Source organism: Cebus imitator, unplaced genomic scaffold (genome assembly GCF_001604975.1).
Source record: "Cebus imitator isolate Cc_AM_T3 unplaced genomic scaffold, Cebus_imitator-1.0 Scaffold765, whole genome shotgun sequence".
Taxonomy (NCBI): domain Eukaryota; kingdom Metazoa; phylum Chordata; class Mammalia; order Primates; family Cebidae; genus Cebus; species Cebus imitator.
In genome coordinates, this window is record NW_016108080.1 from 264,470 (window position 1) to 289,011 (window position 24,542).

General features: G+C 41.3%; 1 protein-coding gene across 2 annotated transcripts in view; it reads right to left on the reverse strand.

Annotated features, from left to right (window-relative positions):
- NOSTRIN (nitric oxide synthase trafficking) overlaps positions 1-22,415 on the reverse strand; it is a 61,710-nt gene extending 39,295 nt beyond the window's left edge. Inside the window, exons 1-2 of one of the 2 annotated variants that reach the window (XM_017519668.2) lie at positions 22,166-22,415; positions 12,915-13,000 (exon numbers count right to left, since the gene is read on the reverse strand). In XM_017519668.2, the coding sequence (XP_017375157.1) occupies positions 12,915-13,000; positions 22,166-22,192 (113 nt within the window). In that variant the 5' untranslated portion in view covers positions 22,193-22,415. The remainder of the gene's footprint in view (positions 1-12,914; positions 13,001-22,165) is intronic. The other variant, XM_037735266.1, reaches the window with a different exon arrangement.
- Positions 22,416-24,542: the final 2,127 nt, after the last annotated feature.

A 24,542-nucleotide genomic window follows, 5' to 3' on the forward strand; every position in this document is an offset into this window, starting at 1 on the left:
AAAAAAGGCTGTGCTGGCTAGAAATCAAGCAAACATACACACACACACACACACACACACACACACACACACACACGCATGCATGAAGGAGGAATCAGGGTGAAAATGTAATGCCTATGTAAAGAAGAGATGATTTATTTACTACAAGGATCCTCTTGTCCTTAAGCATAATCCTGAAGTGTATCCAAGAGAATCCTAAAAAGTGAGAAGTGTTTTTGTTTTGTTTTGTTTTCGAGATGGAGTTTCACTCTTGTTGCCCAGGCCGGAGTGCAATGGTGCAACCTTGGCTCACTGCAAACTCCACATACTGGGTTCAGGCAATTCTCCTACCTCAGCCACTCAAGTAGTTGTGATTACAGGCACGCACCAACATGCCTGGCTAATATTGTATTTTTAGTAGAAACGGGGTTTCAGCATGTTGATCAGGCTGGTCTCAAACTCCTGATCTCAAGTGATTCACCCGCCTCAGCCTCGCAAAGTGTTGTGATTACAGATGTGAGCCACCGCACCCCACCCAAAGGGAGAGTTTTAAATTAAACTCCTTTGACATCATACTAATGGGTTGAATTGTGTCTCCCAAGACAAAGTTGAAGTCCTACTCCCCAGTGCCTGTGAATGTGACCTCTTATGGGAATAGGGTCTTTGCAGATGATGATCAAGTTAACATGAGGTTATTAGGGTAGGCTCGAACCCTAATTGGATGTGTCCCTATATAAAGAGAAAATTTGGATAGAAACAGACACGCACACAGAGAAAACACGATGTGAACATAAAGGTGTAGATCGGAGTGGTGCATTTACAAGCCAAGGAATGCCAAAGATTGCCAGCAAACCATTCAGAAGTCAGAACAGAGGCATGGAAGAAATTCTCCCTTACAGCCCTCAGAACGAATCTGTGACTGCCAGCCTCCAGAATTGTGAGACAAGACACTTCTGTTGTTTAAGCCGCTCAGTCTGTGGTACTTTGTTATGATGGCCCTAAAAACTAATACAACTAGTAAGGAACAGAAAACTGTCCTACTGATCTCGAGATCTTAGCACTAATCAGATTAGCTCTAGATTATAATCATTGGCAATAAAATGATAAATTATGATTGGATTAACCAAACAGTGACTTTCTAACGGGAATCTTCAGTGGTAGCCAACACCAGATTTAGAAAATGAATTTCTGTTATTTCCTATGCAGGACAAGGCTCAGTAGGAAGTCTGGGCATGCCCTCCAAAAGCAAACCCCTTGGTTCTTTTGGATAGATGGAATCACTCTCATCTTAAACCTGTTTTACCATGTCCTATTTATAGGCTCATCTGTAGCTAAAATGAGGACATCATCTTGCTTTTGACTACAGAGAATAAAAATGTAGAAAATTAGGTTCAATTGATATGCTTTCCTTTTTAATAGGGACCCTAAGGGTTTTCATTGTATTTTTCAGTCTGTTAATCTATTTTTATAATATGATATTTTTAGAATTATTTATGACATTATTTCATTTGAGAAACAATCCCAGAGCTCTCTAGTAACTAGCCCAACACCTGCATGTTTTCACACAAATTAACTCCATGTCCTAGACTAAGCAAAGAAAGACAGCTTTCTTTTATAAAATGAAATCCAGAGATCATGGGCTATTGACCTATTGCTAAATTACTATTCTTTTTTTTTTTTCTGTTAGTACAGCTGTGCTTCAAGTTGTTTTTATCACTTTTTATAGGAAAGTCATTTTAGGATGTATGTTAAGGCCTAGCTGCAGAAAACTACCATTTGGTGTCAGAATTTGCCCAGACATAAGGAAAGGTTAAGACAAGTATTTTAAGACAGTAAAGCTGGTCAATAAATATCTCATTGTACTTAAAAATAGATTTCTCTGCTCTAGAAATATGTCCCAGTGGATGGGGAGAGAGAAAAAGAGAGTGTTGGTTAACAACCAGCTGGGAGAGACCGTCACCCTTAATGAACTCAGATGCTCTGGAATCCCAGGAGATCTCTACCATTCAGTGGAGGTGGCTTCAGGTACTGTTAAGAAGTTATATTACCTAATTAAAGAGGGTTTTATAAAAACTAAAATGTGTTAAGAGCCCAAGCCTACTAGGGGCTCAATGCCTGGAACGATTGCTGCTGACCTGTAAAGGTCTGCATGATCTGCCTCTGGCAGCCTCTCTGATTTCCCTTCCTGCCAGTCACTACTTGGCTGATTCTGCTCCTGCTCAGTGGCCAACTGCCATCCTGCCTCAGGGCCTTTGCATTTGCTGTGGCCTCTGCCGAGCGCTTCTGCTACATACCCACGTGGTATTCACCTTCGTGTCATCCCCAACAGGAATTGCTCAAACATCACGACCTCAGACGTTTGCTCCATCTAAAACAGGACCCTCGCCACTCTCCCCTTACAGTTTTATTTATGTCCTAGCATATATTGTATCTTGTATCACATAATTTTTTTAGTTTACTCTGGTAAACACCCCTAGATGTGAACAGTTACATGAGGGTCAAGAATGGTTTTGTTCATTGCTGGATCCCTAGGCCCAGAAGAGTGCTTGGTACATAACAGGCAGTCAGTATGTATGTCAAAAATGAATGAATGAATGAGTGACTAAGTGAATGGACTTCCCACCAGGTCTTTGTTAGAATTCTTACTAGTCTCTGCCATAGGTTTGTTCTCACCTCATCACTTTTGAGAACTTTAAATTAACAAGCTGTTTAGATGCAGTCCCTCTAGTTTGAGCAGTGCTCAGCCCTGATGTTAGGGCACACTGCTGTCTAGCATTTGAAGTAGCTAGACACATAAACCCTTTCTGAGTCCAGGAACGCTAACCAGAGGGCGTTTTAGGTCTTTTCTTTCCAGCATTGCATTCTTTCTTGGAAGCAGCACAAAGAGCATTACATAGGACAATGCTTTTTATAATGTTCAGCTCAGTGCTAGGCACAAAAACCTTCCTTAATAAATATGAATTCTTGTAATGTGATTCTTATGTATCCAGAAGGAGTACACAGAGGTGGGGATGGTGTAGGGGAAGAATCCCCAGTTTTCTTGTCAGTTGGTTCCAGACAATCCTGAATGGTTTCTAACGGAAAAGTAACGCTGTCAGTCACAACGTCCCTCAGAATTCAATTCTACTTTTAGAATGTTCTTGCAGGCTGTACAAGGTGTGTCTGAGGCTAAGCAGACCTAAAAAGGATACCAGCAAGAAGTGTTGCTTTCCTTTATATTGTTGACTTAATTTTATTCCACTTAGGGAAAAAAAAGTTGGGCTTTGGTGGCATGAAAAAGGGATCTTTGTTTACTTCGAGGAGATTTTGGGCTTTTTTTCTTAGTTTGGCCAGCTTTCCTCCTGTGCCCCAGCGTTTCTACCAGCCTTCTCTTGAGCATGGTAGGAAACCAGCATAAAGAGGTTCAAATGCCACCCACACTTCTTGTGTTGGGAGTCTTCTCTTTACAGACAAGTACCTTAGAGAGCTTCAGCAGGGCAGATTTGTGAGTTTATAGAATGATATACAGGTTAAAAGTTCTATATACTGCACATAAAGAGAGTGTCCAAACAGTGGTGTCCTGACAAAGGTGTTGCATCACCTTTGTGACATGCTGCTGCTTGACCTGTGTTCTCCCTAGGCAAGAAATAGCACATCCAACATTTATACTGGGTACTTACAACGTGCCAGGCATCATTCTAAGTGTTTTAGGTATATTTCCTCATTTATTTCCTGATAATCCCTATGAGGTAGGTATACTTTTTCTACCCATTTCATGGAAGGGAACACCAAGGCACAGAGAGCTGGGTCAGTCACTAGCTTGAGGGCACACAAGAAGGAAGTGATGGTGACAGATGGATTCCAGCCCGGGCAGTTGGGCTGGGGAACCTGCTTGCTTAACCACCCCTCTTTCCTACCTCTGAAGTGGGGAACAGACTGCAGATGGAGAATTGTGGGAGACGTGGAACAAAAGTGCTTTTAAAAATTGATACCGCCTCTCATTTCACCTTTAACTGCAGTATGCTGAATTAGCACAGCTCCTGGAGGCTGAGTAGCTGGAGTCCCAATTCACAGCAGCCTCAGTGCAGACATAACGAGCTTCCGGGCCTATTCCAAAGGCATCTGTGCAGTTGTGAGGCATTTTGGGGGATAGGGAGTAGGGATGTGGAGGGTCTGGCAAAGTGGGAAGGATGGGGGCTCTAACAGCAAATGTCACCAAGCTAGTCCTTTGGGCTGCAGTGAGTTGGACACTGCCTGTCTGAACAGCACGATTGTATCCTTTCTCTCTGCCTGCAATTTGTTGGTGACCCCGAAGGGTTTAGAACTAGCATTCAAATCAACCAAGCAAAGCAGGCTGCAATCATCTACTCTTGAATTTTAAATCCTAATGACCATTTTGGGAACTTGAGCAAATTATTCTGCAAGACAGAAGGAAATGAAATGTGGTGGGGAGGATGGCTGCAGGACAGTGTCACTGTGCACCCTTTCTGCTTACAACAAAACCTCTCCCAGGCCTCTAGCTCTGAATGGCTTTTATCTCAACAATTGTTAATGGTTAAATTCTTCCCCAGAGAGAATCGCTCTTTTTTAAGAAGCCATGTTCCAAGTGGCAAGTGTAAAAAAAGCTGTTATTTTTGTAAGTCAGAACGTTTGTAAATGGAAACAAACACTTCCATGCTCTTCCGTGCACACTTCCACGGCTTTTCCATGCTTCTGAACTAATGAGGGAGTATATATATCCTTTCAGGATTCCTGCTAAATAGAAATGAAATGACCCGGGTGTTTTATCAAGGCAGAGGCAGCAAGGCACACCCCACTTAGACTGATTTCTTCTCAGTCTCAAAGGGAGGTACTTTATCTCAGTTCAAGCTGAAAAGGCACAACATGCAAAGGGAGTAGAGAGAGCAGAGCTAATCTCACATTGATATGTGAAATTTTCATCCCCTCATTAAAATCGTCAGAATCGTGCTTCATTCTCTAGCCCTTTCCCATTTTTTTTCTTTCCATTCTACTGCCACTGTAGCTAATACAAGTTAAAATGCCTTCTCCAAGCAGTTGTTTTGGCATGTGTGAAATTGATGATGCATGTATATTTTGATGGGCAACCCAATCTCAGAATATTCCAGTAGTTTTAAAGATTCTGGGGGCCGGGCACGGTGGCTCAAGCCTGTAATCCCAGCACTTTGGGAGGCCGAGGCGGGTGGATCACGAGGTCAAGAGATCGAGACCATCCTGGTCAATATGGTGAAACCCCGTCTCTACTAAAAATACAAAAAATTAGCTGGGCATGGTGGCACGTGCCTGTAATCCCACCTACTCAGGAGGCTGAGGCAGGAGAATTGCCTGAACCCAGGAGGCGGAGGTTGCGGTGAGCCGAGATTGCGCCATTGCACTCCAGCCTGGGCAACAAGAACGAAACTCCGTATCAAAAAAAAATAAATAAATAAAAATAAAGATTCTGGACTCTACCCTGTGAATATATACACCTACTATATACCCACAAATTTAAAAAATAAAAATAAATTTAAATATACTAAAAAGGATTCTGGACCGAGGAAATAACATACACTGACTTTTAATCCATTTATATTCTAATTTTCTCTCAGCATGCAAGGCTAGTCAATATATTTTCATTAGAAATAATGAAGGCCAACTGATAAGTCAAAGACCAACGTTTGACCTAGATTTTGAAATAAATTATACTTTTGAAAGAAAAGAGAGATGGAAAATACATGGTTTCAGATTCAATATTTTAGGTAGAGCGCAAATTAAAATGTAAGACTATGTGACCATGTAATCAATTTTAGAGTATCCTGCTTTTGTAAAATTAAGATAATAAAAAGTAGATTAAAAAACAAACTACAATTTCCCCCTGTGTCTATGAGGGATTAATTAAAATGGAGCTAAGGCAAGGAATAGTGACTTGCACCTGTCTACTCCAGAGGCCGAGGTGGGAGGATCATTGAGACCAGCCTAGGCAACATATCAAGATCCCATTTCTACAAACAGTTTGTTTAAAATTAGCCCAGAGTGCTGGCGCACACCTACAGTCCTAGCTACTTGAGAGGCTGAGGCGAGAGGAATTCCTGAGTCCAGGAGTTTGAGGCTGCAGTGATCTATAATTGCACCAGTGCACTCCAGCCTGGGCAGCAGAATGAGATCCCCATCTCTAAAAAACATAAAATAATAAAATAGAGCTAAGCCCTTCTTATGCTTGAAAGAAGCAGGTGACAGAGTCCTCCCTTCATTGTAAATTAAGGAGAAATTTTAGTAACCTCCGATGCTTCTGTCAGTATATCACCCATCTTTTATCTCCTACTTAGGACCAGCACCAGCTTCTCGTTTGGGGCTGGATGTGCTGATATTCTCCATCCAAGCTTCATTGGTATGCCTTTTGAAAGACCATCACAAGCTCCTCTTACAAACCGGTTGTATTTAAAGTTCATACCGGCAACTTGAAAGAGATTTTCATATTGAAGCTCTGTTGTTGGAATGGCTGGCTCACTCACTAGCCCACTGCAGCATTATCGATTGCCTTAATTCTGCTTCCTGAGAACACTATAAAAAGTGTTGAACCAGGAGGATAAGACCTGAATGATGCTCTTCTTGTGTCTAGTCTGTGAGTATCACTGAGCTCCAGCCCACTCTGGCCCAGGGAAAACATGAGCGATGGCAGCTCTAGAACTTCAGAGTCTAAAGTGTGTGTTCATTCCCAAGCTTAGTGCATTTGTGTGTGGGGTAGGGAAGGACAGGGATTATTGTGGTGAGAGTATTCAGGTAAAGTGGACAAGAAAGGCAGTTTTCAAAGATTTTTAGCAGGGAAACAAAATTTTATACAGAATCCCACTGTATCATATAAATACCAGTAAAGCTGGTCTGATTAAAAGGGAGAAGGGGTGAAGAGCAAGCTGAGCCCAGCCCACTTAACCTCCTCCTCACCCCCTGAAGTAGCCCCTACACGCTCCCCACAGACCCCTTGAGCTATAAGGTTTGAAAGCCACTGGGCTTCATGACTGCTGCTGTCCCTTCCCATACAGGCCCCTAAGACTCTGCAAAAGGAGCTGAACCAGGACCCTCTGAGTACCTTGGGTTCCTGACAGCAGTGCCCAAAACTGCCTATCCACTTGGGGATGCCCTAGCCCTGAGCCTGGATTGAGCTGGGTAGGAATCCAAATGTATCGTCTTTTTCATATCCCCATCTGTAAATTAGAAATGGAGAGGGGGGCTGTGAGATAATTCAAGAGATCAAGTACGGTGGCTCAAGCCTGTAATCCCAGTACTTTGGGAGGCCGAGGCGGGTGGATCACGAGGTCAAGAGATCGAGACCATCCTGGTCAACATGGTGAAACCCCGTCTCTACTAAAAAAAATACAAAAAAAAATTAGCTGGGCATGGTGGTGCGTGCCTGTAATCCCAGCTACTCAGGAGGCTGAGGCAGGAGAATTGCCCGAACCCAGGAGGCGGAGGTTGCGGTGAGCCGAGATCGCGCCATTGCACTCCAGCCTGGGTAACATGAGTGAAACTCCGTCTCAAAAAAAAAAAAAAAAAAAAAAAAGAGATCAAGTATAAGACACATTTAACACAGTGACTGATCTATGGGTTGTGCTGAATAAACGGTCTCTCCTGTGATTTTATTATTTCTTTCTAGCTTTTGTTTAAAATAATATGCCAGTAAATGTCTTTGACATACCCACTTCTGACTCCTCAGAAATAGCCTAACTTGAGCTTCTTTAACGTTATGAGCGCCTTGAAGGCACAGAGTCACTTACACACTAGTGCCTTCATTTACTCAGTGAGCGTCTATTGAATGCCTACTCTGTGCCAGGCCCATGCGAGTCACGTGGGGCACACATACCCTCAAGGAGTTTAGCCTCTAGGGAAGGAGACAGACAAGTGAACAGAGAATTACAGTACAGGTAGTAAGAGCCATAACAGATGCAAGCACTAATTCTGCACATAGAATTGAGGAGCATTTTTTTTGAGACTGGAGACTGAAGTTAAGGAAGGCCTGCCACTGTGGGATGACTGGATCCTATGGAGCCAGGCAACGAAGTTGATGAAACATCTACCAGGCAGGCGATACAGCCTGCACAAATGCAGGGATCCATGTGTGGTGGTGGTGGTGGCAGGAGTGCGAGTGGGGTGCAAGTGGTTCAGAAAGGAGAGAGGCAGGGATCGTCGGGAGATGGAGAGAGACAAGGTAAACAGGAAGGCCGAGTTCAGATCTCAAAGGTCGTTTTATAAAAGGATGAGGGCTAAATTTTATCCTCAAGGTCATGGGAGTCTTTGAAGGGTCTTATGCAGGGTCATGGCTACAGAGTGAAAGGTACATTAAAGACAGGGACAGGACCTCAGCTGGCCCACAAGTTCAGGTAACTTTGCTTGAATTAGAAAGGGGGTGTCCTCTAAAGGCACCCAGCTCTGTCAGGGTAAAAGGCTTAAGGGGTCAGGGTGGATTGGATTTCTGCCTCCATTCATCCCACTCAGCCACGTGCCTTTGTGCAACATGCAAACTCCACGGCTGTAAGGCAGCACTCCAAAACAGAATAGTTTAAGAGCTTTTGCCAGAACAGTGGAAGAGGTCATAAAAGAAAGCTGTGGATATCAAAGGGGTTTCAAAGAGACAAATATGGTCTTGGTCATGAGTTGAGATAGACAGAATCATGGATATGGATGGTCCCAGGCATTGAGCTTGACTGGCTGGGCAATGGTTCCCAGAAGGAGGAACAGTTTTGGAGAAAAGCGGATAAACTGTTTTGGACATACTGACTTTGTAGTTCCATGGGACTTCTAGGTGGAAATGTTCAATATACTGTGAAATATATGGTCTGAAGCATGGTCTAGACATGTTCCTAGTACTGCACATTTGTAAATCACCAATATGCAAGAGAGCTAAAGCTGTGGGAGTTAAGGTCACCCAGGATAATGGTAGAGCAGAAAAGATTTTTCCAGTATTTAATTTCAATTTTATTGCTTTATTGACAGTGTCTGCAATGAATCATGGATTGAACAAGTGGCCAACTCTACCTCCTTCTTTTATTCTTTTCTTTTTACTGCTGTCCAGAGCAGCAGTTCTTGGCATTTGAAAACCTGATCTTAACCTGCCTTACAGAGGAACAATTGATTTTCCAGTCAATGCCTGTTTAAACATTAGCTGTGAGGATGCAGGAAGCCAAATATTCACAGAGTTTCTAAGAATGTACCTTTGTCTCTTTAAATCTGATCTGTAATTGTGTTAAAGTGAACCTGATAACTTGGGCATTAGGCATCGTAGAAGCTGCTATGTTGCTCTGGCTAAACCTGTTTGCTACTGCAAAAAAAGAAACTGAAGTAGCTAATTGGATAAAAGAAGCTAAGCATGATCATGAATTGCAGAATATCCAGGCAAAAGGGTGTTTTAGTAACAACTGCACTTTTCTATCACCACCCAATTAGAATAAATGCAAGAGGGCAGCTGAGTTTGGTAAGGAAACATTGTTTGGCCTGGCAGCTTGTGATGCTGCCTCTGGTGTCCAAGTACTAATGCAGAACTCTGTGAAGCAGAACCACATTCCAGGAGCTATTAAGTAAGGGGTCTGGAAATGCCCACCTCCAAGGACAGTAAAGCCCTTGTTCTAATAATGTAGGTATAATAATAGTTTTTATAAACCCTTAACTATCTTTCATTTATTTAAAAAATATTTTTATGAAAATGGAGACGGGTTGTGCTCTGTTGGCCGGGCTGGTCTCGAACTCCTGGCCTCAAGCGATCCTCCCATCTCAGCCGCCCAAAGTCCTAGAACTACAGACATGAGCCACTGTACCCAGCCCATTTATTTATTTATTTATTTATTTATTTATTTATTATTTATTCAGTCTGCAAGTCTTTACTGAATGCATTTTAGGTGGCAGATACCCCCTCGTTAAAAACCCCATGTCCACCTTCACATCTTTAATTATGCTGGCCACAGATTTGCCTTCATGATTGTCTCTCATAACCCCCAATGGAAATGCCTACTGAATATACTCCAAGACTACCATTTTACTTGTCTTACGGTAAAGTAAAGACTCCCATTACTTGTCTATAATCTTAAGTAACAAGATAATTTCTTTTGAAAAGTAATGGCTTTCCAGGTATTTTTTTAATACAAGGGAAGATTACCATTGGTTCACACGTAATAACCCCACCTTTAAGAGGAAAATAAGGCCAAGGCTCATTTCTAGATAGCTGGTGGGAATCAGCCTTCTATCCAATGCATATCCAGAGGAGGGATTTCTGACTTCACTCAATGGGGACAGTCGAGGCAAATGTAATTCCAGCCATGCTGTGACTATCCATCCTTGTTGATACGGTTATTATGTTGATTCAGTTCAAACACACTAGGAAGAAAGAGCGACCTCAGAATCACATCATTGCCATGGAAGAGAAATGATCCAGCCCTGAGAATTGAAGTGGCCTGTATCTTTGCCTGCTAATACACAGGAATGCTGTCTAAAAGTATGCAGTGTGCCACATATTCATAGACTAGTAGAACATTTGTGTCCATTAGAAAACAGTTCTCCCCAAATGCCATCTCTTTTAGTGTGGGCAAGCATCCTTCAGGTTAACTACATGATCTAAAAGCTGAGCAAGGGGAGGAAACGTGAAAGCTCAAGATGAGACACTGCAAATGTACATTTACTAGGAATCAATACAAAGCAACTACACAAATGGCTACTTGCCTAAGGAGAAATGATTTAATTGTACAAGTTTAGCTTTAGAAAATGTTCAGAAAAGCATTTATTACATAAATGACCTAATATGTAGCATAATTTTTTGATCTACGTAAACATTAGATCCATTCTTTGTACTTATACTATACAGTTTTTATCCAGGAATGTGCTTGTAATTTTGCTAAGCAGTAGACTCCTGAGATGTTCAGATTCTAATTTCTTCCCCATAAGGAGGTAAAGCCTGAAGAGAGATATCTTTAGCTACTCAAGTGTTTCTTCCTCACTGGACACGTTTGTCACTCTAGAATAAGTCAGCGGAGGGTTTCACACATTAATAGCTCTAGGGCAGATAGTAGCCCTAGGAAGAGACTTCAATAAAACAAAAGTAAGGAATAAAGACTGACTATATGAAGAAAGTGGATGTCAGTGACAAGGTAGGGATGTGGAGGGATCTTGAAAAAGGAAAAACAGTGGGACAGTCTTCAAGCGGTGACTCCCCCAGATTTTTTCAGTTCACTGTTGAGTCCGTTTATCAGCAGGCATCATCTATTGCCTGTCTTCTCCTTCACAGCTCTCTACCAAGCACTGATTCTGAACTCTCAGACACCAAATAATTAAGACCCAGATGACTACACCCCAGGTTATATGCCTGGCTGATAGATGCATAGGTTCTTCCTGGTCTGTAGGCAGAAGGTGGCTTTCTAATCTAGGTAATGAGTTGAATTTGTAGGATTCATACAATTAACTGGTCTTATTTTAAATAATTTCTTTTAGGACTGACAACGATATTTTCTTATAGAAGAAATTCCCTCTTAGATGGGCCCTCCCACTTTCTCTGTCATGGAATCAGAGCAATTTGGCTGTTAAAACAGAAGTTACTTCATGATTAAAATGTTTTTCTTTTTGACTCCTTTTGACAAATCTGGATTCGTTCTTTATAAAAGTCTATTTGAGCTCTCTCATATCTTTCTTTGACCTCATTCATCTGGTGCTGATAAAGCTAATGTTTTCCTTTTGTCTTGACCTTGAAAGAAACCGAAATATTGCTCTCAAAAATGCTGGGGATTGTTGAGTTTAAAAAAGGTTAAAACAAAGGGACACACTCTGCCTCTTTCTCTGCCTTTCCCATCTAAAGACAGTTCAACACTTGCTTATCTGCGCAGAAACAGTGGTGCCAGAGAATCTAGAAGCAGACTTCACCCTTCCCATGTATTTACCTTCCTACATTTTCCTGCCTTTTAGAAGCCCGAAAATGCTATCTTCTTTGTCTTGTCCCTAATAGGATTTCTGGCTCTTTGGTGAAATACTATTTAAGCGTGACCCCTAAGCCACTGCCTTGAGGGAGAACTAGTTTTGAACCAAGGCCTCTCCCATGTGATGTGTATAACATGCATTAATAAATTTCTGCTTGTTTTTCTTTTGTTAATCTTACTTGTTTACAGAAGAGTATCTCAACTAAGAATTTGGAAAGGGAGAGAAAAGAAATTGTTTTCTCTCCTACAGCCTGCTAGTTCAGGATGCAATCAATCCATGGTGTCTTTGGTCTTATAGCACACATTCAATATTTTAAATTTGAAATGGTTTAAACAGTCTTTCTGAAGGTCTCTTTAGAGTTTCTTATTACAGAGCTATCTAGAGGTAGGAAAAAGGCCTTAAAGGTCCCTTGTGACCAAATTCAATCCTTGGGTTTTCTCATTTTAAGCAAGGCTTTCGTAACTTTCTTGACTGAGTTAAATGTGCTCATTTCAGCACAGTGAACAGCTTTATACATGATCACACCTAGTATTAAGAAGACGATCTGAAAATTTTCATTCATTTTCATTCATTCACCTGACAGCCACTAAGGAAATCAAAAGACCAGGCTCTAAGAGGTCAGCATACAGTGATGAGTAAGACAGCCTCTGCCCTTTTAGGGGAGACAAAAATGTAAACTAATAATTGCTGTCAGTGTGAAAAGTACAATAATGAGAGTATGTATCAGATCCAACAGTGGGCCCCAGGACAGGGTGAAAAACCCAGTCTGAGGAATCAGAAGAGACTTGACTGAGCCTTCCTAAGCAGAATTACTTCCTATTGTTCCTTGATTTTTATGGCATCCAGTTGATAAATGTGCAATAGGGGAGAATCGTTCTTCCAGCAATCTCTCAAGTACCAAAATATAGCACCCCATTCTGGAAAGTAGGACAGCTTGTAATCACTCCTCCAGTCATATCTTGCTGCAACTAAAGAGGAAGAAACGTTTATTGCAAATGTGCGTTTTGTACCTTTGCTGAAGAACAGATGTGACCTGTTTGCAGAAATTCTCTCCATTTTGAGAAAACTCCTTTAGGTTCTTGTATACTTTATTATACTGAAAAAGAAGAACAACGATAACAAAAAGTGAACAGAAAGATTATGAGCAACTCCAAAGATAGAGCACCTATAAATTCAGTACGCTACTCTAACCATGACTGTCATTATAAATGATCGTGCAGCTACAGGCATGCACACCTTTTGGATGGGTTCTGAAAATAAAGATGAAGTCTCTTCTGCCTGGATATGAAAGACCCTGGAGAACTTTTCAGAAATAAAGCTGATCTGTTTCTCCCCTCGGCCAAATGCAAACAATTCGGCAGTGGGGTGCATTTGGAGTATGGTATCCTGTCACCCTTATTGTTCCCAGGAAGGACAAAAATATCTTCTGAAGGATGCCGCATACCTATTTTGTCCCCTCCCATCCACACAAACTTCAAAATAATATTTCTGGGGCTCATGACAAATCATGAGCCATTAGAGCAAACCTTTCTGTCTGCGATATGAAAGTGCAAGGAAATAACCTGGTAAGGAAACTTTATCCTAGTCCTCTCTGTGTCTTATTTAATTCCAGTAAGAAAAATGTTATAATGATGAGCTGAACATATTGGTTAAACCAAACCTTTATAAATGTATTAATTACCCTTTATAAATTCATGTATATTTGAATTTAGCCTGCAGACACAAGAATTTCCAGTAAAAGTTTTTGTCATTTGATTTAGGACTCTACAATGTCTTCCTGGAAACTGTAAATGTAGACATTGATGACAATAGATTTTGAATGCCCAGAGAAACTAAATGTCAATTGATTCTGCAGCTTTTTCTGACACAGAGCAAGTGAATTAGATGATGGAACATCCCAGACACACTCTCTCATAGTTTCCATCTGGGAGGTGTAAGAGCAGATTGCATTTTTCAAAATGAGATTTTACATAAAAGGACCCAAATTCAGTATGGATTGAGGGCTGTGCTGTACTTTGCTCATACAATGAGCCAGCCTCTTCCAGTGTTCAGACATCACCGGCATTCAGCTGGACACCATATTGAGAAGGGAAAAAGGAAGGAAATTCACATTTACTGAGTGCCTTCTACTGTAGCAGGCACATTCACAAACACACATCCCCTCAGGGCCCAGAAGGCCATTAAGTTAATAAAGTATTTGGTACGTGGTGCTGCAGAGTATCAAACTAAGGGCATAGGGCGACAGAGGAGGAAGGACCTAAAGAAATGAGCTGATTCAGTTCCCTACCTTTGGGGATGGAACAAACCAACACCTAGGATATAGAAACAGTCTTACCATATCCTTTTACCTTTATGCAGTAGTTTAACATTCCTGTGAATTTAACGCAGTAAGCTATGACAGGATTTGGTAGAAATCTATTAATAGTAACAGTAACAAACCACTTCCTTGAAACTGCCTTGGACACAAGGAAAGTGGTGAGGGTGCAAAGCTTTCATGAGAAAATTGTTAATTTCTAAAGAAGAGTTTGCAAAATCCTGTGACTGCTGGCACCAGTCAGGCACCTGAATGAGTGAGGAGCAGGGTGGGCACCGTGAGCTGGAGAGGCAGCTACTCGAACCATTCTGGCCCATCACTGCCACCTGGAATGTGGCTCAAGAAAGCCAGATCTCCCACTTTGTCCAAAAAAGTTGAAATCAGGATTTGCGTTCGAAACATGACTTTTTTTTTTATTGTAATAAACAATTCACAAACTCTCTGTAGTGTAAACAAAACACACTTGTAGTGAGGTTCCAATTTGTAGCCTTTCTCATGAAGGAGAAATAATCTTCCTCTGAGTCATGAAAGTAAAATCGCTATTTGGCAATCAAGCTTTCTAATTTTTATTTCCAAAAAAACAACTGGCCATATGTGAATGGTGTGATCCTATTAAGGCCTCCTTCTTCCCCTTACAGGTACACTGGCAAAGTTTAGGGGAACATTCTGACATTGTGAGAAGTCCTGCAGTAAAGACACGTGCTTAGCTTCTTTGTTTACTCCTATGTTTCCTAAACATTTTTACTAGTTTTCTCCCTAAGCCTTTTATTTTCTTCTATAACACCTAATAGCATCCCATGAAACATACCTCCGTGTCATGAGAAGAAAATGCATAAATGTTTAGCAGGGTGCATGCTCCTGGAATAAGGTCGTTTCTTGGCCTCCCTCAGCCTTAGGTGTATAATCATGTGACTAAAAGCTATCCAAGGAGATGAGAGGGAACGTTTTGTATGAGGTTTCAGTAAAGGCTTCTTTGCCCTCTTTTCTGCCTCTAGACTTGAAAATGAAGGCCAAAGCCATAAAGTGGTATTGAGATAGGACATAATGCATTAAGATCATAGAGTGGAAAGAGAAAAAGAGCCTGGGTCCCTGACGGTTGTGAAGGACACCATGTGAGCCTTCAGCTCTCTGCTTTTAGACTTATTTTATGTGTGAGAGAAATACAATACCGTTTTTTTTAAAGACATACACATTTGGGGTTTTTCTAATATTAAGTTGAACATAGTTCTAACTCATACAGGATCTTTTTGCTTTGAATTATGAAACATTTTTATGGTTCATAGCATAATGATGATACAGAAGATAATAAAACACATTATGTTCTCAGTACCTAAGTCATAGAGATAGTAACACTTTGCTTCTGCTCTGTCTTTAAACAACTATTTTTTTTCCTTTTCATTAATTTGGCTATTCTGAGGCATTTATTCTAACATAAGAACATTTGTCTAATTACATTTCTTTTTAAATCCCCGTTGGGTTCCTAATTGAAATTGTATTACATACATATTTCAATTTGGGAAAATTGACTTTTTAATGGTGTTTAGACTTCCTATCCAAGGACATAGTAAGTTTTTGCATTTGTTCAAATTTTATTTTATGTTAAATAAAATTTTATGTTTTCCTTTATAGGTCCTGTGGCTTTCTTATTTGATTTATTTAGAAATATCTCACAGTATTAAGCTATGGATTTTTCTGTATTGTCTTATTGACTTCTCTCTCCAGCCCACAGCAAAGCAGAAACAAAGACTCAACAAAAACCCATGGGACTGTGTGCAAGAGAGAAAGATCTAGATGCATCTGAACCAGGTCACCAACCTGAGGAGCAGCCTGGTGCTGCAAGAAAGATCTAGATGCATGCTTGCAGAGTAAATTCTTCTGCTCTCAAACACTATAAAGCTGGGGCTGAGGATGGGAGAAAAAGCAGAGAAATGGATTCGAGGGACGTAGGGGCATTTAGAGTGGGAAGGAGAAAAAGAACCTCCCATTAAGGGAAGCAGCAGTGTAAGGAAGGGAATCTGAGATAAAGTGTCCTAAGGGAAAGGTCCTTACCAGTCCACCATCACCAGGGGATAGGTTGCACATAGAAGTTACCTATGGGAGAGAATAAGGGACCTTGGACATCAAGTGTGGGATGGGGCATGTAGAGAAAACTCTGCCTGTAACCAAAGTAGAAATGAGAACAGCTGAGAATTTTTCTATGTGTTTGTGTTACAGGGATGCTGCATTTCCTAAACTTCCCAAGTCATCAAAAGTCTCTAAGACACATTTTTAAATACTGTCTCAAGGGAACTAGTTTTAGGAGGCTAGGTCATGCTGAAAGGTTATAAGCCAGTGATTGAAAACTCAGTTGCCTTCAGTGGCAGTGGTGAAGCCTGTGGCAAAGGCATTCATATTCAACCTCGCAAAGTAAGGGGCTGCTGGAACAAAGCACGGTCTATGGCTTCCATTGACCCTTGGGCTGCCAGCTCTAGATTTTGGAAGATGATTTTCTGTCACTGCATAGACTGGTACTTTAACTTTTTCCCCAAAATGGTACACATAGAACATATTTGTACTAGAAGAGTGTGGTAGATAGACAAAGTCGTTCCAGGAAGAGGGAACTGGCCCATGGCTTTGCCTCCTACCTCGCTCCCAGCCACTCTGCCAATTCAAGGATGCAAAGGACTTGTGTCTCAGGCATACCTGTAACCCACACTCAAACCTCAAACTCCAGTATGCCCAGGCACACGCAAGTTGAGAAAGTCTTCAGTACTTGATGTTGTTAATTTAGCGATCAGATAAGAGAGAGATGTGCTTCTGACGGCAGCAGCATCTTTACCTTTGATCCTATATGCTATGAATTCCCCAACAAACCCTGATCCAGACTGAGATAAAAGTGACATCAATAAATAAAAGAGTTGCTAAGAATATTTTCATTATCCCAGCATAAACCCTTATTTAGAATCAGTGATTCTGTACCTTTCATCATGTACTCAGACTTGGAGACAAAAACTGTGAAAAGCAGACCCACTTAAATGCCAAAGCAGACCTCCAGAGGCCTTCTAGTTCATTCTCTCTCTCTCTCTCTCTCTCTCTCTCTCTGTGTGTGTGTGTGTGTGTGTGTGTATGATCAGGAAACCTTGGAACATACCTGCTTTGAGGGGGTAAAATCACTTGACTTTAGCTTTGGTTGTCTCACTCCTACCTCACCACGCTCCCACCCACCAGAGAGGACTCTGAAGGGGTTCCATGGAGTACAGTTTGGAAATCACTGAAGTCTAATTTCCTTATTTACAGTTAAGGCCCAAAGAACTAAGGATAACCTAATTCGTTAGAGACAGAGCTGCGATGAGAAATGTTAGGTATGAAAATCAATTAAAGAATCCATCAGAAACTAATATATTTAAAAATGGGTAATTTGTATCATCACACTAAGTTTACTCCAAGTTATAGTAACCCTTAAGTATTATGTGCAATACAGTTGGCTTCTTAATGTCATCAACCAGCACAAGAAGAAGGGCTTGCTGTGGTTGCAGTCAGGTGGAAGGCAATTTTGGTGTTCTTTTCCCACCCATTAAGCTTTTAACTATCCTAACCTCCTACCAAATATTCATTCCGGAGAACAATCTACTATTGATTTTACAACTCCATATGAATTTATATTAATATGCTGCTTCTCCTGGGGATCATTAATTATTAAGGAAAAAAAAGTTATGAGGTTTTTCTTCCCTGATAAAGGGATTTCAGTCTGGTAGTGGAATATTGGGGATCTTCCTGAGCTCCTAAAAAAATAATTTAACCCTTCACAAATAGGCACCTGGTCTACACAGACATTTCCCATTCAGCCATTAAGGAAATGTTTCTTCCCAGCACTTGTAAGCAAATTCTGTTGACACATATAGCCATTACAAAAAATATTTAGTAATCCAGCCAATCGGCATATGAAATGGTTAGACGAATGACTTGTAGAGATTATAAAGTGCCTGTATCAAGCTTGGCCTACCTGCTCTTTCTGCTTGAGTGATTAAGAGTGTTAAATCTAGTTCTAGAAAAAAAAATTATAGAAAAAATGATTTTTATTGATGCTAGCATGGAAGATTTTTTTTGAATAGTGATGATCCTCACAGTATTAAAGAAACCAAGATATTCCACTTAAATTTAACACAATGAACTTTACTGGATGCCTTTGCTATGCCAGGCACTGTGCTACTGATTTGCTGTGAGCTCTGATTCACTGGGGGTGATGGTTCACAGCACGGCCACTCTATGAAGGGATTCCATGCATTTGCTCACCATCTGTGTCGTATTTAGAATCCCTATGGCAGACTGTCATAGATTATGGGATATGGAACATCAAAGAGCATGGTCTATTCCTTTTACTTTACAGACCAGGAAACAGAGGCCCAAGAAATGTGGAATGGCATGTTACACATCTCTTTGATGCAAACTCGGGATGCTGTGGGCCACATGACACCCATGCCAGACTCAGCCTCCTTCTCTATCATTACAGTGAGACAGAACCTCCCAGGAACTAGGGACCATGGCACCGTCACCATCTGAGTTAGTGACAGTCATCGTCTGGTGTTCAGACTAAGCCATTAAGATGGGAAGCTCAGGTTGGTATCTGAACCAGGTTACCAACCTGAGAAGCAGCCTGGTGCTGTTTCAATGACATGAGGGAAGGGGCTGACTGTTTGGAGCCTAGAAGACTTGCTTTGACAGGCCCCTTCCTGGATACTGTATGAGTGTGTAAAAAGCAAAGATTTGGCTACTGCTTGTTACTTGTCCTTGATTTCTATGTGATTGTTTGATAGGAAGGTGCTATCAGTACTTTCTTAAGATCAGATTATTTCCTTTGGAGATAATTGGATCCTACTTCCTTGCCTTTCTTGCACATGGATTTAAAGATGATTTCCCTTGACATATTTTTAGGTTTAAGAGCTAAGCTTGGCCGGGCACAGTGGCTCACACCTATAATCCCAGCACTTTGGGAGGCCAAGGCAGGTGGATCACCTGAGGTCGGGAGTTCGAGACCAGCCTGACCAACATGGAGAAACCCCATCTCTACTAAAAAAAAATTACAAAATTAGACAGGCTGCTCGGGAGGCTGAGGCGGGAGGATCACTTGAATCCAGGAGGTGGTGGTTATGGTGAGCCAAGATTGCACTCCAGCCTGGGTAACAAGAGAGAAACTCAGTCTCAAAAAAAAAAAAGAGCGAAGCTTACAAGCAATGAAGGCTCAAGGCCCAAAGCCAATTCTTTTCCTTTTCAAAAACAGAACTTTAAAGATATCTTCTTCAAATAAGTTCTGACACTCTCAAGATTAGTCTTACACAGCATTTAAGCAATCTTCATGCCACCCTGGTGGCAATCATTTGAACTCAAACACTGACCTGGCTCTTTGAGGTTGAAGGGCCCAGCTCCTAGCATTTTTTTTTTTTTTTTTTTTTTGCCCATTAGAGCATGATCTCAAAGAGATTTTTCAATTTTTTCGTACCATAAGCCCTTTTAGTAGTCTCATGAAACCTATTTGATTCAATAATATTTTTAGGTAACACAGGGTTACAAAAGAAATGAATTATATATTTTTAGAGTGTATTTTTAAAATTGTGATATTATCTGCTTATTTATTAACATGCTAAATTATATATCTTAAGTATTACCAACATTTTGAAGTCAGGGTGAATGTAAATATTTCTAGATATGTGCAACAACTGCAATATAAAATTCCTGATTTTTATTGGCTACAAAGTCACGGATACTACACAGCTATTACTAGTAGTATTGGGGCTTGTTGCCTATATTCTTGATTCAATAAAATTCTAAATTTCAGTGAGAAATTAGTACAAATAGAGATTTTTTTTCACTGAAGTTCATGTAACTCACTGAGTTCCGTACATGGGTATGTTGGTGTGGGCCCAGTTAAGAACTGCAGCTACGCTAAGACTTTATGAATTGTGCTCTGTGCAACTCTAGGGTCTCATGGAAAGGAATGTTTTGCAGGTGGTTAAAGCTTCAGGTTCTTTTATAAAACTACCTAAGTGTTTCACGAGGCACTCATTTGCAGTCCATTTCCTTGTCTTATTTTGTTCCCAAACTGCAGATTCATCTTCACGTAGCATTGTTCCCCAAGTACAAACTAAGAATGTACCAGGAAGTCAACTTGAACACTTGATTAAGATGAAACAATTTCAAATAAATAAATGTTCTCTGACTTTAGAGGGTTTGGAAACCCAGGCTGAAGGGATATCCGCCTCTCCATGACTCCCGGATACTTTCGGTGGCAATGAGCCAATAGAGATGACCTTCAGAGTTTTAGACAAGGATGGGAGTCCTTGGCCCAGTATAGCACAAAGAACTATTCAGCATGCCAGGGAGTGGAGCTTTAAACGGACACAGAACTGTGGTTATGGGTTGCCTTGGGGGCTCCTGAAAGAAAACATTTCTCCAGAGCTAAAGACTGAGTTTGCTGCCTACACAAAGGATGTTAAGCCTTCAGTTTCTTTTTTATGTATTTATTTCTGCTTTTCTTTTTAAATGTAATTAAACCTTCTCTCTGTTTCCCTCTCTTCTGTCCATTGCACTCTTCCCCAGTGTTAATTTTCTTCTTTGGTTACTGTCAGTGCCAAGATTTTGCTGCCACTTATCCCATCCCTGTCCTGCCCTGCCACCGTATACAACAACATTGAGGTAGCAGCGTTGAGATAGGAGAGGATTTAACAGTTTAGTAAGGGAGTAACCTCAAGGAGAGACAAATAAATGATAAAAGACTTGTTAAAAATTATTCATAAAAAAGACTTGTTAAAAATTATTCATAATTACCAATGGAGAGAAGACTGAGATTGAAGTAATTAAGGGAGGAAGTTTCACTCTTAAAAATCTATATATAACCATATTATTGGAATTCGTTTCTATATAAGCACTAAATTTTTTTGTATTTATAAAAAGTAAAATTAGGCAGAATTGGCTACTCTGTAGTCATTATTAAAATTACTCATCATTTATGAGTTCTTCTCATTTAGCTCATCTGATTTTCTGCAATAGTAGCTACAGTTCCATCTTTTCCAAGCATGTGTTTTTCTTATCCATTGAATAAACAGAAAGGAAGTCAATAATCCTCTGCTGATCTTTTTCTTTATGGCTTTATCTCAGCTCCCATTTACCCGCCGCCCCATAGTTTGTGTTATTAATACATGAAACATGACTGCAACCCCTTGCTTATGTTGTCACCAATGTCACCAATCTTAGCTTTTCAGCCCCATGTGTTGGGATAGGACACTGGCCCTCCTTGATTACTTTATTTTCAAAGTCAACATATCCCCCCTTTATTTTAGCTGCTTCTTATTTCCTAACTTACATCTCTGCTATTGCCGTCAGTGACCTCACAATGTCTTTGGACTTTGGACCAAACTTAATTTTTGGTAACGCTCCCAGGACTGGAACAAACATGCTGCTAAACCAGTCTGAGAACCACTGCAGACCAGGCAGAGCGAGGAGTCTCTCCTTCCTCCTGCAGGACTTGCAATCCTTGACTCAAAAAAATGAGGGTGAAAAGGCACAAAAACTCTCCTCTCTGACTTTATTCTCAGAGCCAAAAATTGGCTGCAGACATTCTGTGTGTTTTTGTATCCACTCCACACACGATGTTGGCACCAAGGGTGTATGTCTTAAAAATGTTTTCCAAACAGCCACCATCTGGATCCAAATATGATGCTTTACTCACTCAAAACTTTTTCCAAGAACATGAGAAGGAAAGATGACAGTTACTTGCCCTGTCATTTCCTAGAAAAAGCTCTGTTTTAAACTGAACCAAAGAAAAAACCACAAACTTTTGTACCACAGCCAATGTCTCAATATGTTTGGTTTCTGAGTGTCTCAAATTTATTAAGTTAAAATCCATTAATACACAAATCTACCCTCCACCCTCCCTCTCACACGCAGGTACACAAACCACACTGGGCTACTCACCGGGCAATCTGTCAGTGGGTCCCTCATGTTGAAATGTGTCTGGCTTTTGTCCTTTTACCTCCGCTCCAGCATTCTGGACACTGTAATCAAGGTTGGGTGTGTTCTGGACTTCCGGGATTCAAAGGGCCTAGCGTACGTCAGTCCTTGTCAAACACACCAGGGAGGAAGTCCCAGCCCTGGACTTTCATCCCGTTTGTTTCCCGAGAAAGTAAAGAACTGCTCTGGGTCAAGAGAACCAGGGCGAGATAGTGAGAAAGACTTCTGTAAACACTCAGAGGGCAGGATCCTCAGTCATGAACAGCGTAACATTGAGAGAAGGCACAGAAGCTGCAACATGTCTCCAGTAATTCTGGCGCTTGGTCTGATAGTACAGGAACACAAATCCTCTCAGCTTGCAGTAGTAATCAAGCTTTTTATTTTCTGTATGGTATGATGCTTTGACATTTTAGGACCTCATGGACTTGGAGAGAGACTGCCTCTCTGAGGGTTAACTAATTCCTAGAGAGAGCAAACAACTGGCCTGTGAGCATGCCTTTAACATGCAAACCAACAAACCCAGAGCCCAAAGCTCCTACCACCTCCTTTATCTGGCTCTCACATACCAAGCCCATATTCCCCCATGCCCTAAATCCCACAGGGCCAGATACCAAACAACTAGGGACCTACACCTATAGAACTGTAACTATAAAATGTTCAGAAACAGCATCAGGAGCAAAATGTACATTAACCACTTCTCGGAGCCTAACTCCCCACTCCCTTCAGCCCCAAGAGGATCAAGAGGCTAAGCTTTCAATGTAAAGAAAACATTGCCTAGATTTGCCCTCATTTTTCATCACTCAAAAGGATGGAAAGAACAAGAACTCAACCACAGCTTGAATTCCATTTCTTTCTCTGCACCTGTGGTCCCAGTTGCCAATCATTAGATTTCCAGTGAATGGCCTATATGGCAGCCATTTGCTAGGCTGTGGGCAGTTCTGTTTGACTGGCAGTCAAGGGCAGTCCCCAGTTCGAAGGGAGCTCCATCGACAGAGTCCAGTAGAACACCTCAGAGTTTAAAAGCATCCAGTTTTTACCTGCTTGGCTGGCTCAGCCTCCATTCATCTGCCCATGGTGTGTAGGGTCCATTCAAAATCCCTAGAAATAAGCCGGTTGCAGTGGCTCATGCCTGTAATCGAAGTACTTTGGGAGGCTGAGCTTACAGGGTCACAGAGGCTAGGAGTTTGAGAGCAGCCTCAGCAATACAGCAAGAGACTCCTATCTCTACATTTTTTTTTTTTAATTAGGGTATGGTGGTGTGTGCCTGTAGCCCCAGCTACTCAAGAGGTTGAGGCAGAAGGATTGCTTGGGTCTAGGAGTTCAAAGCTGGGCAACAGAGTGAGACTCTAAAAAATAAAAATTAAAGCTTCTAGAAACAACACAGAAGAGTCAGGGGACAATTAAGGAAATGAAACTTGCTTTGTAACCAGAGTAGAGAGGAGGGGTCTTTTCCACACACTTAATGTCTTCCCTCTTTCTTATCCAAAGAAACTTGATCACTGGAGATTACAACAATCTTGGGTAGCTATCACAGGGCTGGAATTAGACAAGGTAACCCTGTATAATAAAATAAATGTAGGTCAGGCACTGTGACACACACCTGTAATCCTAGCACTTTGGGAGGCCAAGATGGGAAGATTGCTTCAGACCAGGAGTTCGAGACCAGCCTGGCGAACATAGCCAGACCCCCATCTCGATTTGAGACAGGATATAGACTGAGGTTAATAATATTGACTCGAATTCTCACTTGATAGGGCTTCTCTGCCCTCAGAGATTTTAGGTAAGCTTGTCTGGAGCCACAGTTCCAGGACCTAGGCCAGCTCAATGTCTTCTCCGTGATTCCTGCCCCATTTTCCCTGCTGCTCTTCGTTTTGTTTCAGTCTCAGCTGAGTCCAAACTGGGGAAATCGGTCTCCCTTGCCAGTTTCCACAAGAAATGCTGTCACACAATGCCTACTGTGATCTTTGCATATGAATTACAGATTGGTAGGGCACTCCTATCGCCAAACTCATGTGTGCTATTCCCAACGGGCTGACTAGCTTTCCCTCAGACCTCCTGGTCATCTGCTGAATGAAAATCCTTCCATCTTGCTCCAGTCTGCTTTCAGGCTGTTGTAAGGGCAGTATGGGGTCCTGGCTGAATCCAGACTTAGAATTTGTCTATTTGTTGAGCTTCTTTGGAGGAGTGTTTGAATGTTCAAAAAGCCTTGATTTTGGAGGTCAGGAATAGGTCGATAACATTTATCCTTTGTCACAATAATGCTGTGTAACAAACAGAAAACCCAGTGGCTTCAAGTGACACAGACTTTACTTAGTTCACAAATCTGTGGTTTGGCTGGGTG